Here is a 21,165-nt window from a genome sequence, read left to right on the forward strand (position 1 = left end):
TTGCAACCTGGTGGATTGTAGCCTACCAGGCTCCTCTGTCCATGAGATTCTCCAGGCAAGAATACTGGAGTAGGTTGCCATTTCCTTCTCCAGGGGACCTTCCCGACCCAGGGATCGAACCCAGGTCTCCCACATTGGGTGGATGCTTTACGCTCTGAGCCACCAGGGAAGCCCAACCACCCTCTAGGTTCTTTAATAAGGAAGAGAAAAGGATGATGAGGGGATGAGATAGAAATGATTGTATTCTCTCTTTGCCCAGGTAATGGGTAAGCAGCCTGTAAAGTGTGAAGCTGACAGTAATTCAGGCAACCAAACTTCCAGCTGTCAGAGATGGTACCCAGTGTCTAGGTACATCTGCCTATGGGCCCAGAAAGAGCTGGAAGTGGAATGCATAGCTCAGATCTCCAGGAAGGTGGAAGACCCTGGACTCCTGTATCAAAGGCATTTAATACCCCCGAGAGTAGAGGTTTTGTCACTTTCAATCACTGCTGGCTCACTAGCAGCTTAACTGCTTCCTGGCCAAGTTATGAATGAATACAGCTGATGCTGGCAGGACTTCAATTTCTTCAGTCATCATGAAAGCAAAGGACATCAAAAATGGAGGATTTAGACATGCCTCAGAAATTCTGATGCTTTTGAACTGTGGTATTGGAGAAGATTGTTGAGAGTCCCTTAGACTGCAAGGAGATCAAACCAGTCAATCCTAAAGGAAATCAGCCCTGAATATTCATTGGAAGGACTGATGCTGAAGCTGAAGCTCCAATACTTTGGCCACCTGATGCGAAGAGCCAACTCACTGGAAAAGACCCTGATGCTGGGAAAGATGGAGGGCATGAGGAGAAGGGGACGACAGAGGATGAGATGGTTTGATGGCATCATCAACTCAATGCACATGTGTCTGAGCAAACTCTGGGGGAAGTAAAGGACAGGCCTGGCGTGCTGCAGTCCATGGGGTTGCAAAGAGTTAGACAAGACTGAGCAACTGAACAACAGAAATTTTCACCTGCCATACATCCTGACTGACACTCCTAATTATTGTTATTTAATTCAATCTTTCTTTCTAAAAAGTAACTCCCTTTTCTTTCTTTATCTTCAGATCCCCATCCCACCTGCTAACTCAAGTTCTTTATAGCGTAAAATGTTTTACTCTGATGCTATATCTTTGCCTATAACTTCTCTATTTCTATTTCTCCTTTCAGCCAAATTTCTTCAGTCATCTATAGTTTTGTTCTCTTTTTCTATGTACTCCTCAAATCCATTGCTAACTCTCCCATCCTCCCACCTAGGCCCCACAACCTCATCAAAGTATTTCTATCAATGTCCAGCATTTTTTAGCAACCTAGTGAAGACACTGCAGTTCTTTAGAATAAAATGTAATACGTTATAATAAAATGTAATACGTTATAATAAAATATGAGTTCCCTGGTAGGTCAACTGGTAAAGAATCCACCTGCAATGCAGGAGACCCTGGCTTAATCCCTGGGTTGGGAAGATCACCTGGAGGAGGGAATGGTAACCCACTCTAGTATTCTTGCCTGGAGAATTTCCATGGTCAGAGGAGCCTGGCGGGCTACTGTCCATGGGGTTGCAAAGTGCAGGACACGACTGAGCAGCTAAGCACAGTACATAATAAACTATAATACTTCAGTTGCATTTGAAAGAGCTGCTCATTCATTGTTAAAAAGATGGCTGTGACTTTGTGTGATTCTGCTTCTACTGCTAATTCTCTGACTACTCTTTCTTTGCAAGGTTTCTCTTCCTTTGTTCACATGGGGGGTGGGGTCCTGTGTGGTTCCATCTTCTGGCCACTGTTTGTTCCATACCTGGGCCTTGTGTTTTAGCTCACAAATGATCACATGATCCAGCCAGGATGATCAAAGTCTTTTCTAGGAATTTTGTTAGAAGTATCAGGAAGGTAAATTCTCCTTTCTTGGAGACAACTGGCTTTAAAACTCACATCAGTTTCGAGCTTCTAACAACTGTCTTCTCTAGGAGCAGAAAGCCAGTCTGAGAATAGAGTCAAAACATGGGACAGCAATGTGGAGAAATGTGTTGTTATTACATTGCTACTGGGTCTAGCCATATTTGAAGCTTAAATTAATACTGGAGCTAAAGTTGTATGGATGAATATATATCTTTTTTTAAAAGCAGGTTTCAGTGGTGTTCCTGACACTTGCAACCAAGAGTTTTGGAAAATATACCTTCTACCATCTTCTTATTTCCAGTGTGATCTTCATACTACAACTTCCCCACTGTGCCACCAGAGGGATTAATATAAGATGTACTACTGATGGGGCCATTCTCCTGTTTAAGATCCTCTGACGGCTCCCTGGAGCCTACTCAGGGAGGCAAACTCAACAGCCTTAAGGGAACAGGCAGAAGATGTAACTAAGGGAAGCAGGCCAGGTGGAAGATGATAGAAAGGGATGCCCAGCTCCAGCCATCATATTCAGAATACAAACACCACATGCCTGCCAAGCACAAGCCTGAAGTTTGGGTTTGGCCTCTAGGCTCCAAGTTTGCAACTTCTGGCCTTTGTTTCCAAGTTCAAGGTCCTGCACGCAGCCCAGGAGGAATTTGTGATCAAGCCCCTGATAATTCCCGAGACATATTTCCTGCCACTAGATGCTCTCGTAATATTAAATTGGTGCTGACACTTTTTTTCATGAATGCATGTTTTTGCTTATGCTGTTCCTTTACCTAGAACCTCATTCCACCCCACCCTTCTATCATCATCTTCATCTTGCTAACTCCAACTTGTTCTTCAGTATTCAACTTAGGAGTTACCAGGTCCAGGGATCCTCCTCTGGATAAGACAGTTGTACTTCCTCCACAGCTCACCATATTCTTCTCTGTCACTGGATATACGTGTGCCAGATTTTGTTGATTTCTGACCCAGAGTCATTGCTTCTCTTGTTTACTTGCTGGAGGAATTTGCCTCTTACAAAGGCTCAAAAAATGTGATATTCTCTCCCAGCCTGCCTTGAAGCTAAGGTCTAGGATGTGATCCAATCCTACTCAAAGGAGTGGATGGGAAATCTACTAAGGGATTCTTGGGAAAAATTTACCTTCCTGACAACAAAGAAGTGATTCGGAGAACACCTGTCTTTTTTCATTTCTTCCAATGAATGTAAATAGTTCTATGAGGAGTGATGTTGGGAGCAGCTATGAGGAAAAAGTCAAAGAGAATCACAGAGAGGGTGAGGCACATCCCTGAAATCCCTGAGTTGCTGAACCAAACTGAGAACTATCTTTCAGACTTGAGGAAACTATGAGGAAAAAGTCAAAGAGAATCACAGAGAGGGTGAGGCACATCCCTGAAATCCCTGAGTTGCTGAACCAAACTGAGAACTATCTTTCAGACTTTTTGATATGTGAGATATAATAATAACCACCTGTTGCCCAAGTCACATTTTAGGGTTTATTCTGTCATCTGCAGAATAAATGATTCAACATATCATGCTTACATTTCTATTGTGTTTTTCTCTTCTATTATTCTGTAAGTTATTTGTGGGAAAGAATGACCTCATATTCATATTTTTATCACTGATGTCTAACAGAGTAGGAACTCAGTAAGTTAAAAAAAATTATTGACATATAAGTTGATTTATGATGCTATGTTAATTTCTGCTGTGCAACAAAGTGACTCAGTTATATACACATGCTTTTTCATCATGACTTATTGCAGGACATTGAATATAATTCCCTGCACCATACATTAGGACTTGTTGCTTATCCATCCTATGTATAATGGTTTGCATCTGGTAATCCCAAACTCCCTCCCCTCCCCTCCCTCAGCGCCCCCTTCCCTTTGGCAGCCACAAGCCTGTTCTCTATGTCTGTGAGTCTGTTTCTGTTTCATAGATAAGTTCATCTGTGTCATATTTTAGATTCTGCACGTAAGTGATATCATATGGTATTTGTCTTTCTCTGATTTACTTTGCTTGGTCTGATAATCTCTAGATCCATCCATGTGTGATGTTCGTTGAAGGATTTATTTTTCCATAATTTTCCCACTAGGAGCTACAGTAAACAGTGTGTGCCAGACAGTGTCTGTCCCATTTAGGAGATAACCCCTCAGTGCTGGGAAGTGGAAATATGTCAGTGAATCGTATATGGGTAATCCCCTGGGGATTTAAGGGAATGAAGGATCTGGTACAAGTATTGTGTCATCTCCTTGGAATTGACTAGTGCTATTCACATTGTTTATTCAGATCTTATGAAAGCTTTTTGCAAAGTCTACCACATATGTAGATGAAAGGTGTTTTGGGTGGAGAAGGGAAGGGGTGCTGGGTGTTTACAGACCCTTCCTCTATGCTGGGCCGTCTCATCTTCTGTTGTCCCTAAGGCCCCTTTTCTGACCCTATCCCTGGAGCTCAGTGAGACAGAAATGATCGCTTTTTCCATAATCAAATCCATCAAATGCCTTGGACTTCACTTGATCCTTAGCTACTGCCTAAACTCTGTCACTAAAAGTTGGAGTTTGCCCTTAGCTCCTTGGAGGCTTATGAGATTCCATTGTTATGAAAATGTTCAGAGCATTACACTAGCTTTGGCTAAAAATGGGGCAGCAAATAAAAAAAGGCCGAATTACTTCAGAGAATCCATTTGGCAGCCTCATTTCTCTAAGTCCATACATTTAATTTTATGGTTTGTTACACAAATCAGTTGAATTCATTGAATCAGAGGGAGCCCTGTAAACTAAAAGAGCAGACATTCCTTGGGCTGTTATGTTCTTACTTACAAGGGAGAAGTCACTAGATTTCAACATTGACTCACCCAGAAGCCATTCTTCTTTTCTCATTTCCAGAGCCATGCTAACTTAAGTCCTAACAGCCTCAGATCTTCTTGGCTCTGAATTTTTAAGAGTGGAGTCAGATCTTCATGGAATCTGAGTCTCAGAGTTTGGAACTTCTGCAGCAGAAAAGCGCCTTATATAACAGTGTTGTTATGGTGGAGAGTTTGAGTGGGGGGTAAGGGTGGAGGCTGCTATGGCCTAGATTGTTATTCCTAGATCATTAATGACCCCCCACACAAGAAGCCCAGCATCTGAGTATGTGTGGGTGTGTGCATTTTCTAAGGAGAGGAGGTAGATTATGTTTCTGTTTTTTTTCACGGCCACCAGTTTGCTACTATTTGATTTCAGAAGAGTAAATTTAAGCCTTCAGCCTAGATGAATGGCAACCCACGGCCAGCAAACTCCCTGCATCTTCAAGCTCTTGGCTGAGTTTCTCTCAGCTTTCCCTGAATCCTGTCTTTTCTCCAAGGAAACAATATTCTTGAATCCCCTCAATTTGCCTGATTTTCTTCTCCCATATGCCATGTAACTCAGGGTGGGAAGAGACTTTTTGTTTCCTCTTCAATTAACAACACAACTTTCCTTGGTGGCTCAGACAGTAAAGAATCTGCCTGCAGTGCGGGAGATCCCGGTTCAATCCCTGGGTCAGGAAGATCCCCAGGAGAAGGAAATGGCAACCCACTCCAGTATTCTTACCTGGAGAATCCCATGGACAGAGGAGCCTGCCAGGCTAAAGCCCATGGGGTCTCAGAGTCGGGCACAGTTCAGCTCAGTTCAGCCGCTCAGTCGTGTCTGACTCTTTGCAACCCCATGGACTGCAGCACGCCAGGCCTCCCTGTCCATCACCAACTTCCAGAGTTTACTCAAACTCATTTCCATTGAGTCAGTGATGCCATCCAACCATCTCATCCTCTGTCGTCCCCTTCTCCTCCTGCCTTCAATCTTTCCCAGCATCAGGAGTCGGGCACAACTGAGCGACAAACACTTTCAGGTCCTTTTCAGCACATTCCTTCCATCCATCCATCCATCGACCCATCTACACACCCATCCATCCACCCATCCATCTAGTCAACAAATATTTATTGAGGGCTTTCTATCTATTCCACCAGGAGTTTTTCTAGGAGCCGAGGATACAGTAGTGAACAAGCCGAGTGTGTCCCTGGTGTCACAGAGATTACAACAATAAACCAAGAAGCATTAAACACAACATCAGAAAGTGAAAGTGCTATGAAGAAAAATTGCAGCAGCCATGAGGCTAGGCCTCTCGGATCTCCGTCTGCTGCGTGTGTAAGTGACCGAGAGCTCCAGCAGCCGCATTCTGAAATCCAGTGCTGTGTTTGCCTGGGACCCTGCTTCTCAGGTCTGCTCTCTGCCAATAGCCGAGCAGGGCAGGACACTAAGACAGAGGCAGGGCTCATTGATGCAGAACTTTAGCTTGAATACTCTCTGAAGGTCTTGTGGAAATTTCCTTTGAGGTCTATCATAGTCTAAGACCCTCCTCCTCCACTCCGTATCTCCCTCTCCTCCTCCCGCATTTTCTCCCTCCCTCTTTCCCTTTGTCCTTCCTTCCTTCCCTTTGTCCTTCACTCAGGAGCAGACCTTCATTGCAGCTTTTCCAGTCCATCCCAGTTACCTCCCTTTAATTTCTTATGTTTCCCCTGATCATGTTTGGCAATTCTTATCCCATCTTGGCATCTTTTTTTCCTAGAGGACCTGGACTAACACAAGACTAAAGCAGCCTGAAAGAAGACTTCGAGTGGGGGCGACTTTAGATAAGTGGCCAGGAAAACACCCCACCCTACCCCACTCCGCCCTGCCCATGACAGGGGGAATTTGTTTAGGGACTTGATTGGTGTGAGGGGATGATCCAGGCAGACACCTCGAGGAAGTGCACTTCAGGCAGAAGAAAGAAGGGAGAGCACATGTGGAGACTTTGAGCCTTGGCTTTCAAAGGGCTCCCTTAAAACTGCTGAGGGGTGGGGAGCAAGATCGGGCGGATCTCTGGGTTCCCTCCAAACTCACTCTCATTTCGAGTAGTTCTGCCTTTATCTGCTTTGCATATTTGGCTTCTTTAGAGGAACTTTAGATGAACAAAGAGTTCCAGGTTTAAAATATAAATATTCTGAGAACCACTCTTCTGCATGGGCTCTGTGATCTCTGCCCTGTTTTATGGCTCTATCAGCCTGTTGGCCATGGGAAGTGGAAGAAATTGCCTCTATTTGGAAGCCTAATTGTTCCATAGAGATACTGGATTAGTGTGAGCTAGGTGTAGATAAGGGGAATTAGAGTAAGTGATTAAAGAACTTGGTGCATGGAGTCTGATGGAGAGAGCGGGGCTTGAAAACGTGGGGGAATTTCATGCTAAGCTCTGAAGCCCTGTGTTGGATGGCAGCCGGAGGGAACTGGCGTAGATCAAGTCTGCAGAAGTGGACAAAGGACAGCCAGAAGGGGATGGGGTTTAAAGGGTTGTCCTCCATGTGTGGTGGTGTTTAGAGGAACAGTGGATGATAACAGCTGCTCAAGAACTCTGATTTCAAAGTTTAAAACATTAATACTGCCCAGAGGGAAGGTGACAGAATTTACCTGTTGCCAGAAGAGTTAATAACTGAATTTATAAAAATTTCTTGGCACTTTTTTTAGTGTTAAAATTTTGTATTTTTTCCCCCCTGAGTTTTCAGGAGGTAAAGAATCTGGCAGCTGTAATGCAAAGACTGAGCTGGGTGTAAGAGGCATCTTCCCCCTCCAGTCCTGTTTTTTTAAAAGTTGTATAGTTAATGTACAATGTTCTGTTAGTTTCAGGTGTATGGCAAAGTGATTTATATATGTGTGTGTATATACAGTATATTTACTTTTTCAGATTCTTTTCCATCGTGTTAGTGTTAGTTGCTCAGTCGTGTCTAACTCTTTGTGACCCCGTGGACTGTAGCCTGCCAGGCTCCTCTGTTCAAGGAGTTCTCCAGGCAAGAATATTGGAGTGGGTTGCCATACCCTTCTCCAGGGGATCGTCCTGACCCAGAGATTGAACCTGGGTCTCCCGCATTGCAGGTGGGTTCTTCCACCGTCTGAGCTACCAGGGAAGCTCATCACAGGTTATTACAAAATATTGAGTATACTTCCCTGTGCTATATAGTAGGTCCTTGTTGTTCACATATTTTAATGTATAGTAATGTATATATGTTAATCCCAAACTTCTAATTCATCTCCCCTCTCCCCACCCTCCACTATCTCTTTGGTAACCAAAAGTTTGTTTTCTACATCCCTGAGTCTATTTCTGCTTTATGAATAAGTTCATTTTAATCATTTTTTAAAACTCCACATACAAGTTATATTATGATATTTGTCTGTCTGACTCTTCACTTAATATGACAATCTCTAGGACCATCCATGTTGCTGCAAATGGCATTATTTCATTCTTTCTTTATGGCTGAGTAATATTTCATTGTATATATACCACATCTTGTTTATCCATTCACCTGTCAATAGACATTCAGGTTGCTTCCATGTCTAGCTATTGTCAATAGTGCTGCAAAGAACACTGGGGTGCATGTATCCTTTTGAATTAGAGTTTTCTTCAGATATACGCCCAGGAATAGGATAGCAGGATCATATGGTGATTCTACCTTGAGTTTTTTAAGGAAACTCCATACTGTTTTCCATAGTGGATGTACCAATTTACACTTCCATCAATAGTGCAGGAGGGTTCCTTTGTCTCCACACCCTCTCAACATTTATTATCTGTAGGCGGCTCGTCCTCCTGAGAACTTCTGCTGTGTGAATTACATGACAGTTTCTTGGGGTTCCTTCAGCCCGTGCTCCAGGATAAAATGCATGGGGCAGACCTGAGCTTGACCCACAGCTTGAAGCTGAACTGTGACAGCTGTCCCTCAAAGCCATGAGCAACAAATAAATGCTTAATTTGTTTGCCTCACAGATTTGTAATTGCTCCTTAGGCAGCATCATTGTAGCGCGTGCATGCGTGCTCAGTCATGTCCAACTCTTTGCCACCCCATAGATTGTAGCCCACCAGGCTCCTCTGTCCATGCTATTTTCCAGGCAAGAATACTGGAGTGGGTTGCCATTTTCTCCTCCAGGGGGTCTTCCTGACCCAGGGAAGTGGTATTCTTACTGCCTGCCCCATTGTAGTAAGAGCCTACTAATACACCTGGTAATTAGATTCCTCTGTATCATCACACACTGTGGGTGCTAGACAGAGGGGTGTGGCCAGGCCTACCTGTTGGTATACCAGATGGCTCTGGAGATAGTGGGAGGGAAATGCTTCACACAAAATAAGGATATGGGGCTTATCAGGGTGTGAAAGCTGGCTCTCAGTGAATGCCAGGGTTGGTTTGGCATTCTGAATCTCTGAAATACTGATTTTTGTTGTGTGTGTGTGTGTGTGTGAGTGAGGCTGTTCTGTACATAGGAGTTTAGAAACATTCCTACATACTAGATGCTGGTGGCACATTTTCCCCTAACCTGTGACAATCAAAAATATCTAAAGATACTGCCAAATATCTCTTGGGTGGCAAAATCACTCCCAGTTGGCAACCACTCATTTAGCTGACCTGGCTTCAGTTTGTCTGTTAAAATAAGCACAGAAAATGACAATGAATGATACCATTTATCAAGCAATTAGTCCTCCAGACATCCAGTTAAGCACTTTCAGGAATTAATCTAATTTTGTTGTTGTTCAGTCGCTCAGTTGTGTCCAACTCTTTGCGACTTCATGGATTGCAGCACACCAGGCTTCCCTGTTCTTCCCTAACTCTTGGAGTCTGCTGAAACTCATGTCCATTGAGTCAATGATGCCATCCAACCATCTCATCTTCTGTCACTCCTCCTGCCCTCCATCTTTCCCAGCATCAGGGTCTTTTCTGATGAGTTGGCTCAGTTGGCCAAAGCACTGGAGCTTCAGCTTCAGCATCAGTCCTTTCGATGAATATTCAGGGTTGATTTCCTTTAGGGTTACTGATTTGATCTCCTTGCTGTCCAAGGGACTCTCAAGCATCTTCTCCAGCACCACAGTTTGAAAGCATCAGTTCTTTGGAGCTAAGCCTTCTTTATGGTCCAACTCTCACAGCCATCTGTAACTATTGGACCTTTGTCCATAGCAAAGTGATGTCTCTGCTTTTAGAAAGAGTTTTAGTTAGCTAGGGCTTCCATCATAAATTACCACAGACTAGGTGACTTAACACAACAGAAATTGATTTTCTCACAGTCCTGGAGGCTGGAAGTCTGAGATCATGGTGTCCTCAGGGTTAGTTTCTTCTCAGACCTCTTCCTTGGTGTGGAGATGGCATCGCCTCAGATGGTCCTTCCTCTTCGTGTGTCTGTATCCTAAGCTTCTCTTCTTATAAGGAGTTTGATCTTATGGGATGAGGACCTACTCAAATGATTTAAACTTCATTACCTCTTCAAAAACCAATGGTCTAAATGAAGTCATATTCTGAGGCACGGAAGATTCAACATATGAATTTTGGGGGACACAATACAACCCTCAGAGAAAGTTTACAAATGAGGATGCTCAGGACACAGAGGGGAAAGTAAGACTTGCTTGAGGAACACCTTCAGAATGTGGGGGAAGCAAGGCTGATCTGTCTAACTCCAGAATCTGTGCTATTGACCACACTTCCCCCAAGAAATATTGCTTCCCCAAGAAATCAATCCTGTGAGGAACTTAGGAAGGTAAGCACTATATGAAAGTGTTATGCAATGAGTTTCTCTCTCTCTCTGTTTTATAGTTGGTTTCTTCAAGAGTGATGCTCACTCCCCTTACATACCTGTGCATGGGAAGACCTCCCCAAGAGTAACTTCTCTCTCCTGAGAAAAGCTATTTAGATTGTAGAAAATTATCAGCTACTGCAGGGCTGGTCTGGACAACTCAATTCACTTACTAAAAACATGTTTCTAGACCTCTTCGATAAGAGAGAGAAAAAGCCTTGAAAATTTTTACCCATTAATCTAGCAGTTCCATTCCTTGGAATTTATCCTTAGGAAGGAATCAGATATGTGTACAAAGATTTATGCGTAGTATATTTGATTTTAGCATGATTTGCAAGAACAAACATTGGATAGATATTGGATAAATAAATGACGGTGTGTCCATATGGTGCAATGTTCAACTTGTAGATGAATATTTTCTTCCAAGGGAAAAACTTCATCCTATATTATTCTTTGAGGAAAAAAAAAGAAAAAGATTGGAATGCCACAGGGAGCATGATTCTGACTTCTGAAAGTGTCACTATCACAGTGGACGAGAAGGGACCCATAGGATGCAATGGAAATGAATTGTATCCTTGGTCTCCCGCCGTCCTGTCAAACTTTTCTGTAGGTTTTATCTGGCTCCTTGATAAAACTGTACTTCTTTTGTCACTGTTATCTACAAAACAGTCATCCAGTTACTTTTCCACAAAAATCCGGACTCCATTTAGTAATTAATAGGTCCACTCCAGTGTAAGGACTCGACAACTCCAATCTTCATTGTGAGTGACAATTTCTTCCTTCTCCAGCTCGGCTGGCTCCTGGAGTGAGTGAGAGGGGGTGGGGACTGCTGGGTCTCTTTCTTCACTTGGTGTTTCTGTTTCCCTCTCATCTTCCCTGAGCCTCTGCTTCCTCCAAAACTGGGAAGGGAGAGAGAGGAACAAGCATCTCAGACGCCTAGTCGTGTCCGACTCTTTGTGACCCCCATGGACTGTAGCCCGCCAGCCTCCTCTATCCATGGGATGCTCCAGGCAAGTATACTGGAGGATTCCTCCTCCAGGGAATCTTCCCTCCCAGGGATCAGACCTGGGGTCTCCTGCACTGCAGGCAGACTCTTTACCATCTGATCCACCAGGGAAGCCCAGAGAGGAGCAAAAGGGCAGGAAAAGATTTACTGCACTGGTGCTGTTCTAGCCCTCCAGGTCTGACAGTAGACTGATCTCAGATGTTCCTTCCTGGGTTCTTTGCAGCCAGCCCCTCCCTCTTCCCGGTGGGCACCTGCAGTTTGCTTGACCGCTCACCGGGTGTCTTCTATCGGCTCCTGCACAACTTCTTCACCCCGGCATCTGGCAGCACACCACCTGCAGGGCTGGTTCTGGTTCACAGGAAACTCTCCCATACCCACTGCCCTGACAACTTGGGGAGAGCGGGCCACCTTCCACAGAACCGCTCCTCACTCCGCCCGCAGAGCAGGGGCCCTTAGGTTTCCCAGGGTGAGTCAAGCACCAACCTACTGTCTCCTGTGTACTTGCATTCAGCCTTCCAAGAAGTCACTGCAGGCCCTTTGCCTCGGCTTTCAGTGAGACGACGGAACCCCTTCCCCACAGGGATCATGGACATACGGACTCGACGGCTGTCTCCAAAAAACCCCTTCACTTGGTTTTTTTCTTTTTATAGAATATTTATGTATTTATTTGGCTGCATTGGGTTTTAGTTGCAGCACGTGGGATCTTTGCTGCATCATGGGAGATCTTTCATTGCAGCGCATAGATTCTCTGGTTGTGGTGCAAGGGCTTAATTGCTCCGTGGCATGAAGAATCTTAGTTCCCCGACCAGGGATCGAACCCACATCCCCTGTATCGCAAGGCGGATTCTTAACCAGTGGACCACCAGGAGAGTCCCTTACCCTTCACTTTGAAATGGTAAACAGCCAGCTCTTGTTCTCTTGGGGGTATGAGCTGATACTGAAACAGAAAGAATACATTTTTAACATCCTGTTTTGCATACAATAAAGAAAAGATGGCATGCGCACCTGTCTTGCAGAGGCATCTGGGGGAAAGAAGAGGAAGAGGGTCTAGCTAGAATAATCTTCAGGGTCCTTCTAATTCAGAGATCGCATGGCAGACTGACAGGGAACAAGAGAAAGTATCAAGCAAACTCCCTGTCCTGCTGGAGGGCCCAGGCTCCCACAAAACATCTCAGTTGTAAACTACTGCACACGTTCTTGAGAGTGATAAATGCAGTAACAGAAAGTGTAAATAACCAAGCGATTTACACTTTCTGTTACTGCATTTAAAGCTCAGAACAAACTTTACGTTTCAGTATAGAGAAGAGTTAGTCCACTGCTGCAGAAATACTGTCTTCTCTCTTCTTGAGAAGAAGAACGTATAATCTAAACGGGAAAGGAAGATGCACTCCATTTAGCCTCCACAGCCTCTCCGCCCAGGACCCCAGTTTCCTTGTTCCCCCAGATGCCACCCTGCTAGGATCCCACCCTTCCTGGTTCCTGCAGCTGAAGGTGCACTTGGCCTCCCTCATTCCCAGTGCCTTTGATTTACGTGCCTCTTTTGCTCTCACACATGGAGGGAGAGATGGGCAAATGATTACTGCTGTTATTGTTGTTATTTGTATTTCCAAGGCTGGTGGCTCAGACGGTAAAGAATCTGCCTGCAATGCAGGAAACCCAAGTTTGATCCCTGGGTTGGGAAGATCCCCAGGAAAAGGGAATGGCAACCCACTCCAGTATTCTTGCCTGGAGAATTCCATGGGCAGACCAGGGGGTCGCAAAGAGTCGGACACTACTGAGAGACTATCGCTTTTTGTTTACTTTCTTTCTGAGTCAGGATGAGAGCTGGGTTTCTGGGTTTTGACGATCAGGCTCTCCCCACCCCTCCTCCCTGGTCTCCCAGGGACTATTTAGGCACCAGAAGTCCCGGAAAGAACTTTGCTGGATATTCTGATCCTGCTGGCATTTGTGATGGGGCCTTGTGCTCAAACCATCTTGTGTTTCCAACTTGGAGTCTCCTGGAAGGGGGTGCTTCCCAGGCATAAGAGCGGCCACCGAAAGCTGAACTCCCAGCGTTGGTCCTGTTGGTGTGGGGGGCGGGGGTTGGCACTCCTGTTCCCGCAGCCCTCCCTTCTGTGTATCTTTAATGAGCCTTTGGCCTGCGTTTCAAGCAGACCTGGGCTTGGACACTGGGCATGGAAATGAACTCCTGAGTTAGCTCTCGGAGAAAAGTCAAGGCCTGGCTTCGGGCCTGATTGGAGCCCCCCTTCTCTGCCAATGCTGCGTAGAGAAAAGAACAGTTGTACTGAATAACTACATTCTTAAGCAGAATCTGTTCGAAGCATCTTATTTCACAAGATGGAAGCCAAGCCTTGGCAAGGGGCAATGATGCCCAAGTTCATGCATCTGGTTTGGTAGAGCCACTTGATAGGCCAGGTGGAGAGAGGTCTTAATTTTCTCCAGCTTTGCCCCAGAGCCATCTCATCTGGGGATGGGGGGGTGGGAGGGGGTTCCCTGCTCCCCCTGGGGCTGAGTCAGAGGCTCCTGCATGTACCACGGCTCTTGTGCTTGACTGTGGAAACCCTCTCTCCAAAGCCATGTGCTCCTAAAAGGCCAGAACCGTGCATTTATCATCCCTGGGTCTCCAGGAGAGGGTCCACTGAGGGCCTGCAGGCATCCCATTGATGGCGTGGGAGTCAGGGTGGGGTTGGGAGGGTCCTGGGATGGGTTGGCTTTCCCTCAGGATGTCAGACTCAGTTCCACCTGGTATTGCTCCTTCTGCCTCCTTCCAGCACGGCGGGCCTCGGAAACCTGTGCGATTTCTTCTGAGAACACCACCCTGTTCACACTGGGTGGGATTTCTGGCCAGTTTTCAATGCAAAGGAAAATTGGAGTGGCTTCTCTGGTGGTCCAGTGGTTAAGATGCTGCGCTTCCAAAGCAGGCAGAGTGGGTTTGATCCCTGGTCGGGGAACTAAAATCCCATATGCCGCTCAGCACAGCCAACCCCTCTCCAAGACAAACAAACTGGAAGAGGGTCTAGAAAAGTGTTGTTTGCTAAAAAAAAATACCGCTGACCCTTGAACAGCATGGGGGACTAGGGACCTCACCCCTTGAAGCAGTGGGAAATTTGAGTGTAATTTATGATTGGCCCTCCAAATCCATGCTTCCTCTGTATCTGTGGTTCCACCTCTGCAGATTCTACCAGCCAAAGACTGTGTAACACTGCAGTATTTATTGTTTAAAAATAAGCGTATAAATGACCTGTGCAATTCATCCTGTGTTGTTCAAGGGCCAACTCTTAGGTGAAAAAAGAAACAGGTAAAATTAACTTTAGTAATATGGTTTAACCCGAGATACCCTAAACAGCATTTTCACATGGAATCATATGAACCACTATGAATGTGACTGTTCTGTGTTCTTTTTGTTCTATGTGCTCAAAATCTGTTACCTACAGCACATCTCATCTGGAGTCTTAAATTTTCAATAAAAATACTTGATATGTATTTTGATTTTATAAAATTTACAGTTGAAAAAATATTCATCTTGCCCACATTGTCCCAGGCATAAAGTTTTCCCATAACTGAATTGTTTTTAAATCTAGCTGAATTAAAATAAAACATTCAACTACTCATCACACTAGTCACTTTTCAAGGGCTCTGTAGTCACACCCAGGCTTTGGAAGGCACTGCGCGAGCTTAGGGAATTGGTGACTGAGTCAGAGAAGAAAGCCCAAGGGCTCTAGGGGGTGGTGGCAGCTTCATTCATCATTTCTATGTGTCCAAATTTGCATTTCATTTTTTTCTCCTCAAGATATCAGGGGCTGAAGGCAGGTGGCAGTCATGATGGGAGACATGCTATCGGGTGCCAGCTCCCAATACAGTCTTCATTTTGCTACATTTTCAGCAGAGATGGAGTTTGGACGGTGCTGCCACTGCTGTGGGACACGGAAGATTGAAACTCTGGGAAGAGTCTTTTAGGTTTACGAACCCTGGAGAATAACTGGAGGCTGGGAAGGTCTCTGGAACTGATGAAGGGAACAGCTGCTCCCCCTACTGGGAGGCAGAGGAACAGCAGTCCTGCCCGGGGGCAGTGAGGAGGGCAGTTCCAGGGCTGAGTCAGCTGGGTTTTTTCTAGACTCACCCTTTGTGGGCAGGAGGCAGTGATGAGTCTGGTGGAGTGTGGTGGGCAGGGCCCAAGGAAAGGCTGCATCCTTTTTGGATTTCAAGTCTCAGAACACTGAGGCTCTTGACTTCGGAAGCATAGAAACACCATTAGTGCAGAAACAAATCTTAGTGTGGATAAGATTATTTAATAAAGCTCTGTAGTTTACAAACTCAAAACAAAAATTATTTGTTTTCCTCTAGACTTAGCCACCAACTATTCCACAATCATCTGCAGAAAGACCTCACATGTGAGATATACTTTTTCAAAAATGGGGGTCTTTTCTAAGATGTTTATAAGCTGAAGGTAGTAATGTAAACAGGCTTCCCTGGTAACTCAGCAATAAAGAATCTGCCTGCAATACAGGAGATACAGAAGATGCAGGTTTGATCCCTGGGTGGGGAAGATTCCCTCGAGGAGGGCATAACAACCCATTCCAGCATTCTTGCCTGGAGAATCCCATGGACAGAGGAGCCTCAAGGGCTACACTCTATAGAGTCAAATTGCAGAGAGTCAGATATGATTGAAGAGATTTAGCATGCCTGCAATAATGTAAAAAAAATAAAAATAAAATTGTACCAAAGGTTATACAATGGAAACCACAAGTCTAATCTTCTCTTGAGACTCTTGCTCAAATTCTCAAAGCACAGATTATAGTAGCTGCTCAATGAATGTTCATTTGCTACTGATGAATGTTGAAGATGGACCAGAAAACTAACAGCAATGAAAGCAGTACTGTTAAATCATGGACCAACTGGGCAGTGTGTGAGGGATGGGATCAGAGAGCCATAGAAGAGGGTGTGGAATCCAGGTTCAGCAAGACTGGCTTTGAATTTGATAATTTAGAAAGATTAGTCCAGACACTTCCCAAATGGCTCAGAGGTAAAGAATCTGCCTGCCAATGTGGGAGACTCAGGAGAGTCAGGTTCGATCCCTGGGTAGGGAAGATCCCCTGGAGGAGGAAATGGCAACCCATTTCAGTATTCTTGCTGGAGAATCCCGTGGACATAGGAGTCTCGTGGGCTGCAGTCCACGGGGTCACCAAGAGTCTGACACAACTGAGAGACTGATCAGGCACACACAATCCAGATACTTTACTGAACATTTAGAGAAGACACTCAGTTATTCTGGGAGGCTCTGGAAGCAGAGAACCCAGGGGTGTTGGAGCAGACAGGGACACTGATTTTCAGATGAAAGGCACATGGGGTGTTGTGGCTGGAGTTGGGTGTGACAGACTTGACCCCAGAAAAAAAAGCTTTAAACTGGGTTCTCTCCCTTGCAGAAGGGTTAAGAGACTTTGGGCCAATTCAGTGGATATCCAGGTTAGTGGGTGAGTATTAAAAGGGGCTAAAAGACAGTCTTTTAAAATTTATTATTTTTTGTTGAGGTAGCATTGGTTTATAGCATGAAATAGATTTCATATGTACAACATTATATTTCTACTTCTGGGTACACTAGACTGTGCTCATCCCCCCAAGTTTAGCTTTCATCTGTCATTGTATAGTGGATCCTCTTTACTCATTTCGCCTTCCCCCACCCCTTCCAATCTGGTAACTAATACTCTGTCTTCTGCATTTACATGTTTCTTTTCATTTGTTTTAATAGTTTATTTTGTTATTATTGTTAGTTTTTTATATTCTACATATGAATGAAATCATACACTATTTGTCTTTCTCTGTCTGACTTACTTTTTAGTAAGCCTAATTAATACCCTCACTCAAGGTCCTTCCATGTTGTTGCAAATGGCAAGATTTCACCTTTTTGATGACTGAGTAATATTCCATTGTATGCATGTATATACTATCATTCATCTTTTGATGGGCACTTAGTTGCTTCTGTACCTTGGTTATTGTAAATAACGCTCTGATGAGCATAGGTACGAATATATCTCTTTGAGTTAGTGTTTTTGCATACTTTGGATATATACTCAGAAGTGGAATAGCTGGATCATATTGGTAGTTCTATTCTTAATTTTTTGAGGAATCTCCATACTGTTTTCCATAGTGGCTGCACCAGCTTACGTTCCCACCAGTCCTTATCTTCAAGGAGTTTGCATCTGGGGGAAGAAAAAAGGATAAACCCCTGGTGGAGAATGTAATGTGGAGCATGATGCTAGCTGATGGCAAATTTCCTTGGGGTTCAAACTCGAGGTCAGCAAAGTACCACCCTGCCCTGAAGGCTAACTCCAGCCCACTGTCGGTTTTGGTAAATAAAATTGGGTGGGAGCATAGCATGGCTGGTTTGTTCGTTTCTGTGTTGTCCATGGCTGATTTTGCCTCCTAATGGCAGAGTTGGGAAGTTGGTATCCGGAGACACCAGATGACCCTCAAAGCCTAAATAAACTATTTACTATTCAGCATTTAAAAGGAAAAGTTTGTGAAACCTTGGGTTTAAAAGAAGGAACAGTTATTTTAAATAAAGAGGTCATGCTGGAGTGGCTTCTGGGCGTAAGGACGAGAAGAAAGGGAATTCCAGGCCCAGACAACAGCCTGGGGAAAGGCACAGTAGCCTGATACCAGAATGGAGGAGCTGGTCAGGCTGGGAGACTTGGATTTCAAGCAGTGCATCATCACCTCTGAACTGAAAGGAACTGGATCCATTTTTCCACACCTTGTAAGGTGTGAGAGAGAGAGTCAGGGATGGAGGGAGAGAGAGAGAATGAGTGAACTGATGTCTGTAAATGCTTTGAAAATAATATGAGAAAAACAGCCATTAATGAAGACATTATTTCCATTGTATTGTTAAATGGATGCTAATTTTCCTTTTCTTTCTTTTTTCTTCCCAGCCCTGGCTGCCAATTTCTTCTTTCCTGTTGCTCTGCCTAGAAAAACAAGACAGAAAACAAAAAACCCCCAGGCATACCACCACAAACCACAAATGTGTTTACTTCAAGAAATGTATTTTTGTTCTTTTTCAGATAGGTTCACAAGATCCAAATAGGTCCAAATAGGTTTCACAAAGTCCAGGATTTAAAAGATTTAAAGGGTATAATAAATGCCTCCCTTCCAATCTGCTCAGCTCCCTGTTCTCCACTTTGAAGGCAGCTAATAGGACCAGTTTCATATTTTTTTCCTGAGATATTTTGAAAGTGAAGTCGCTCAGTTGTGTCTGACTCTTTGCAACCCCATGGACTGTGTACCCCACCAGGCTCCTCCGTCCATGGAACTTTCCAGGCAAGAATACTGGAGTCAGTTGCCATTAGGCAGGGGCAGATATTTACATGCGTATTATTTTTTGTTCCTTTTAACACAAGTGATTATCTCCTATATATACTGTTTTACGCTTTGATCCCCCCTGCACCCCTTACTAATGCCTGGCAGGCAACATACAGTTCTTGGGGTCTCAAAGAATCAGACACATCTGAAGCAACTTAGCAATGCTTTTTTTTTTTTTCCCGAAAAGGATTTTATTGATGACATTTTTATTTCCCTTCCAAAGAAACCAACTGGAACTAAATGAAGTAAACGATCTCAAACTTTTATTGTCTTCATAATAAAACAAAATATGAAGCTCAAAATTGGATCACTTGGCCCTTTCTCTTCTTATCGCCTCCCAACTCAAAATGCTTGCATCTCTTAATAGCCAGCATTCTCTTCGATCTACAGTTGGGCTCAACACATTCAAGCCTCAGTACAATCTTCTTTGTAGTTTTAGCCTTTTTCCGGAAAATTGGCTTAGTCTGCCCACCATAGCCACTCTGCTTCCTGTCATAACGCCGCTTTCCCTGGGCATATAAAGAATCCTTGCCCTTCTTGTACTGTGTCACTTTGTGGGGCTGGTGCTTCCCACACTTCTTACAGAAAGTCCGGAGGGTTTTTGGAACATTCACCATGTTTGCGAGAGCGATACCAGCACAAAAAGAATCAGCAATGCTTTTTGGAAGGTGTTTCACATCAGAATGGGGCTTCCCGGGTGGCTCAGTGGTAAAGAATCCACCTGTCAATGCAGGAGCTGCAGGAGATGTGAGTTTGACCCCTGGGTGGGGAAGATCCCCTGGAGTAAGAAGTGGCAGCCTACTCCAGTATTCTTGCATGGAGCCTGGCAGGCTACAGTCCATGGGGTCGAAAGCAGTCAGACACGACTGAGCACAGACGCACAAGTCACATTAGAAATACAGAATCCCTAATCTCTTTTATTGCTGTGCAGCGTCCCATCATGTAGATGTACCAGATTATATTTCAGCATTTTAGTGGTAAATAGGGATGGCTGTTGTCTCCCCTCTTTTCTGCCAGTAAAAAGCCCTGGGTAGCATTGCTGGATTTGGGGGGTGGGTGCCAATAACAGTGACTAGGTACAAGTTGACAGTGCTGATGGCCTTTTATTTAGTTATTTGGCAGCTCCTGGTCTTCGTTGCATCACCTGGGCTCTTCGATCTTCGATGTGGCATATGGGATCTTTAGCTGCAGCATTTGAACTCTTAGTTGCAGCGCCAGGGATTGAACCTGGGCCGCCGGCACTGGGAGCTTGAAGTCTTAGCCACTGGACCGCCAGGGACGTCCCCGTGGTGCTGAAGGCTTTAGACGCAGCTGGTCTTTAGTGGCTAGATTCTAGCAATCATGCTGGCAGGAGCCGCCAGTCTGCCTGGGCTGTCTGCAGAATTAACCCTGGCCCAGGGATGCCCTACCTCAGGCTGCAGTGGGAAAAGTGCCCATTATAACTGGAGACTGAAGGTGTGATTGTCCTGATGGAGTGGGATCATGTGGTAGCACTGGCCTTTGGCAGGTGTATGGGTCATGGCTTTTTTTCCTGAAAGTTGCAAACATCTACCTCAAACTGGCTTAAGCCAAAAAGGAGGATTTGTGGATCTATATAGCCCAGCAAGGCAACTTAGGAGTTGTGGCAGACACCACCCACTGCCTTCCCAGTAGGCATTCCTTGTATCTTCTTATTGTGCCCAAACTAACACCCCTCCAGACTCCCTTGTAGCTTATGTGTGGGGTGGGCACAGGACCCTTTTTTGAACACTGGGATGTAAGCTGAGGTATACAGGATGCGACCTGTGGGAATCCGGACAAAGGGGACACTTAGCTGGAGAAAAGGGCAGGAGGAGAGGGGGCAGCAGAGGATGAGACGGTTGGATGGCATTGCTGACTCAATGGATATGAACTTGGGCAAACTCCCGGAGACAGTGAGGGACAGGGAGGCCTGGCGTGCTGCAGTCCATGCGGTCGCCAAGAGTCAGACATGACTGAGTGACAGAACAACAACAAGCTGGCATATGCTTTTCATCCTTCTTGTCTGACATGTGGATACGATGCCCAGAGAGACAGCAGTCATCTTGGGAGGTGAGAAGGAGAGGTGATAAGGAGGGTGAGGCAGGATGGTGGGAGGAGGTTGGTCTTTGTCATTGTTGTGGAGCCAGCATTCTAGATTTTGCCTGCTGACCTTTTGACCACTTGTTACCTGAGAAAAAGAACTCTTTGGTTAAGTCCCAGAGCTGGGCTCTTGTTACACACAGTTAAATACAGGCCTGGCCATAATTCAATGTAACTGCATTCT

At 44.9% G+C, this 21,165-nt stretch overlaps 1 protein-coding gene across 1 annotated transcript; it reads right to left on the bottom strand.

The window, feature by feature from the left end:
• Positions 1-19,046: 19,046 nt before the first annotated feature.
• On the bottom strand, positions 19,047-19,527 carry LOC133042273 (large ribosomal subunit protein eL42-like). The gene has a single exon (XM_061122799.1). It carries the CDS (start codon positions 19,496-19,498, stop codon positions 19,178-19,180), a length of 321 nt encoding a protein of 106 aa, XP_060978782.1. The 5' UTR covers positions 19,499-19,527; the 3' UTR covers positions 19,047-19,177.
• Between the last annotated feature and the right edge of the window lie 1,638 nt (positions 19,528-21,165).

Source organism: Dama dama, chromosome 21 (assembly GCF_033118175.1).
Source record: "Dama dama isolate Ldn47 chromosome 21, ASM3311817v1, whole genome shotgun sequence".
NCBI classification, from domain to species: Eukaryota; Metazoa; Chordata; class Mammalia; order Artiodactyla; family Cervidae; genus Dama; species Dama dama.

What these genes read in the sequence shown, in the direction of transcription:
- LOC133042273 (XM_061122799.1), bottom strand. Translation starts at nt 19,498, where the DNA reads ATGGTGAATGTTCCAAAAACCCTCCGGACTTTCTGTAAGAAGTGTGGG.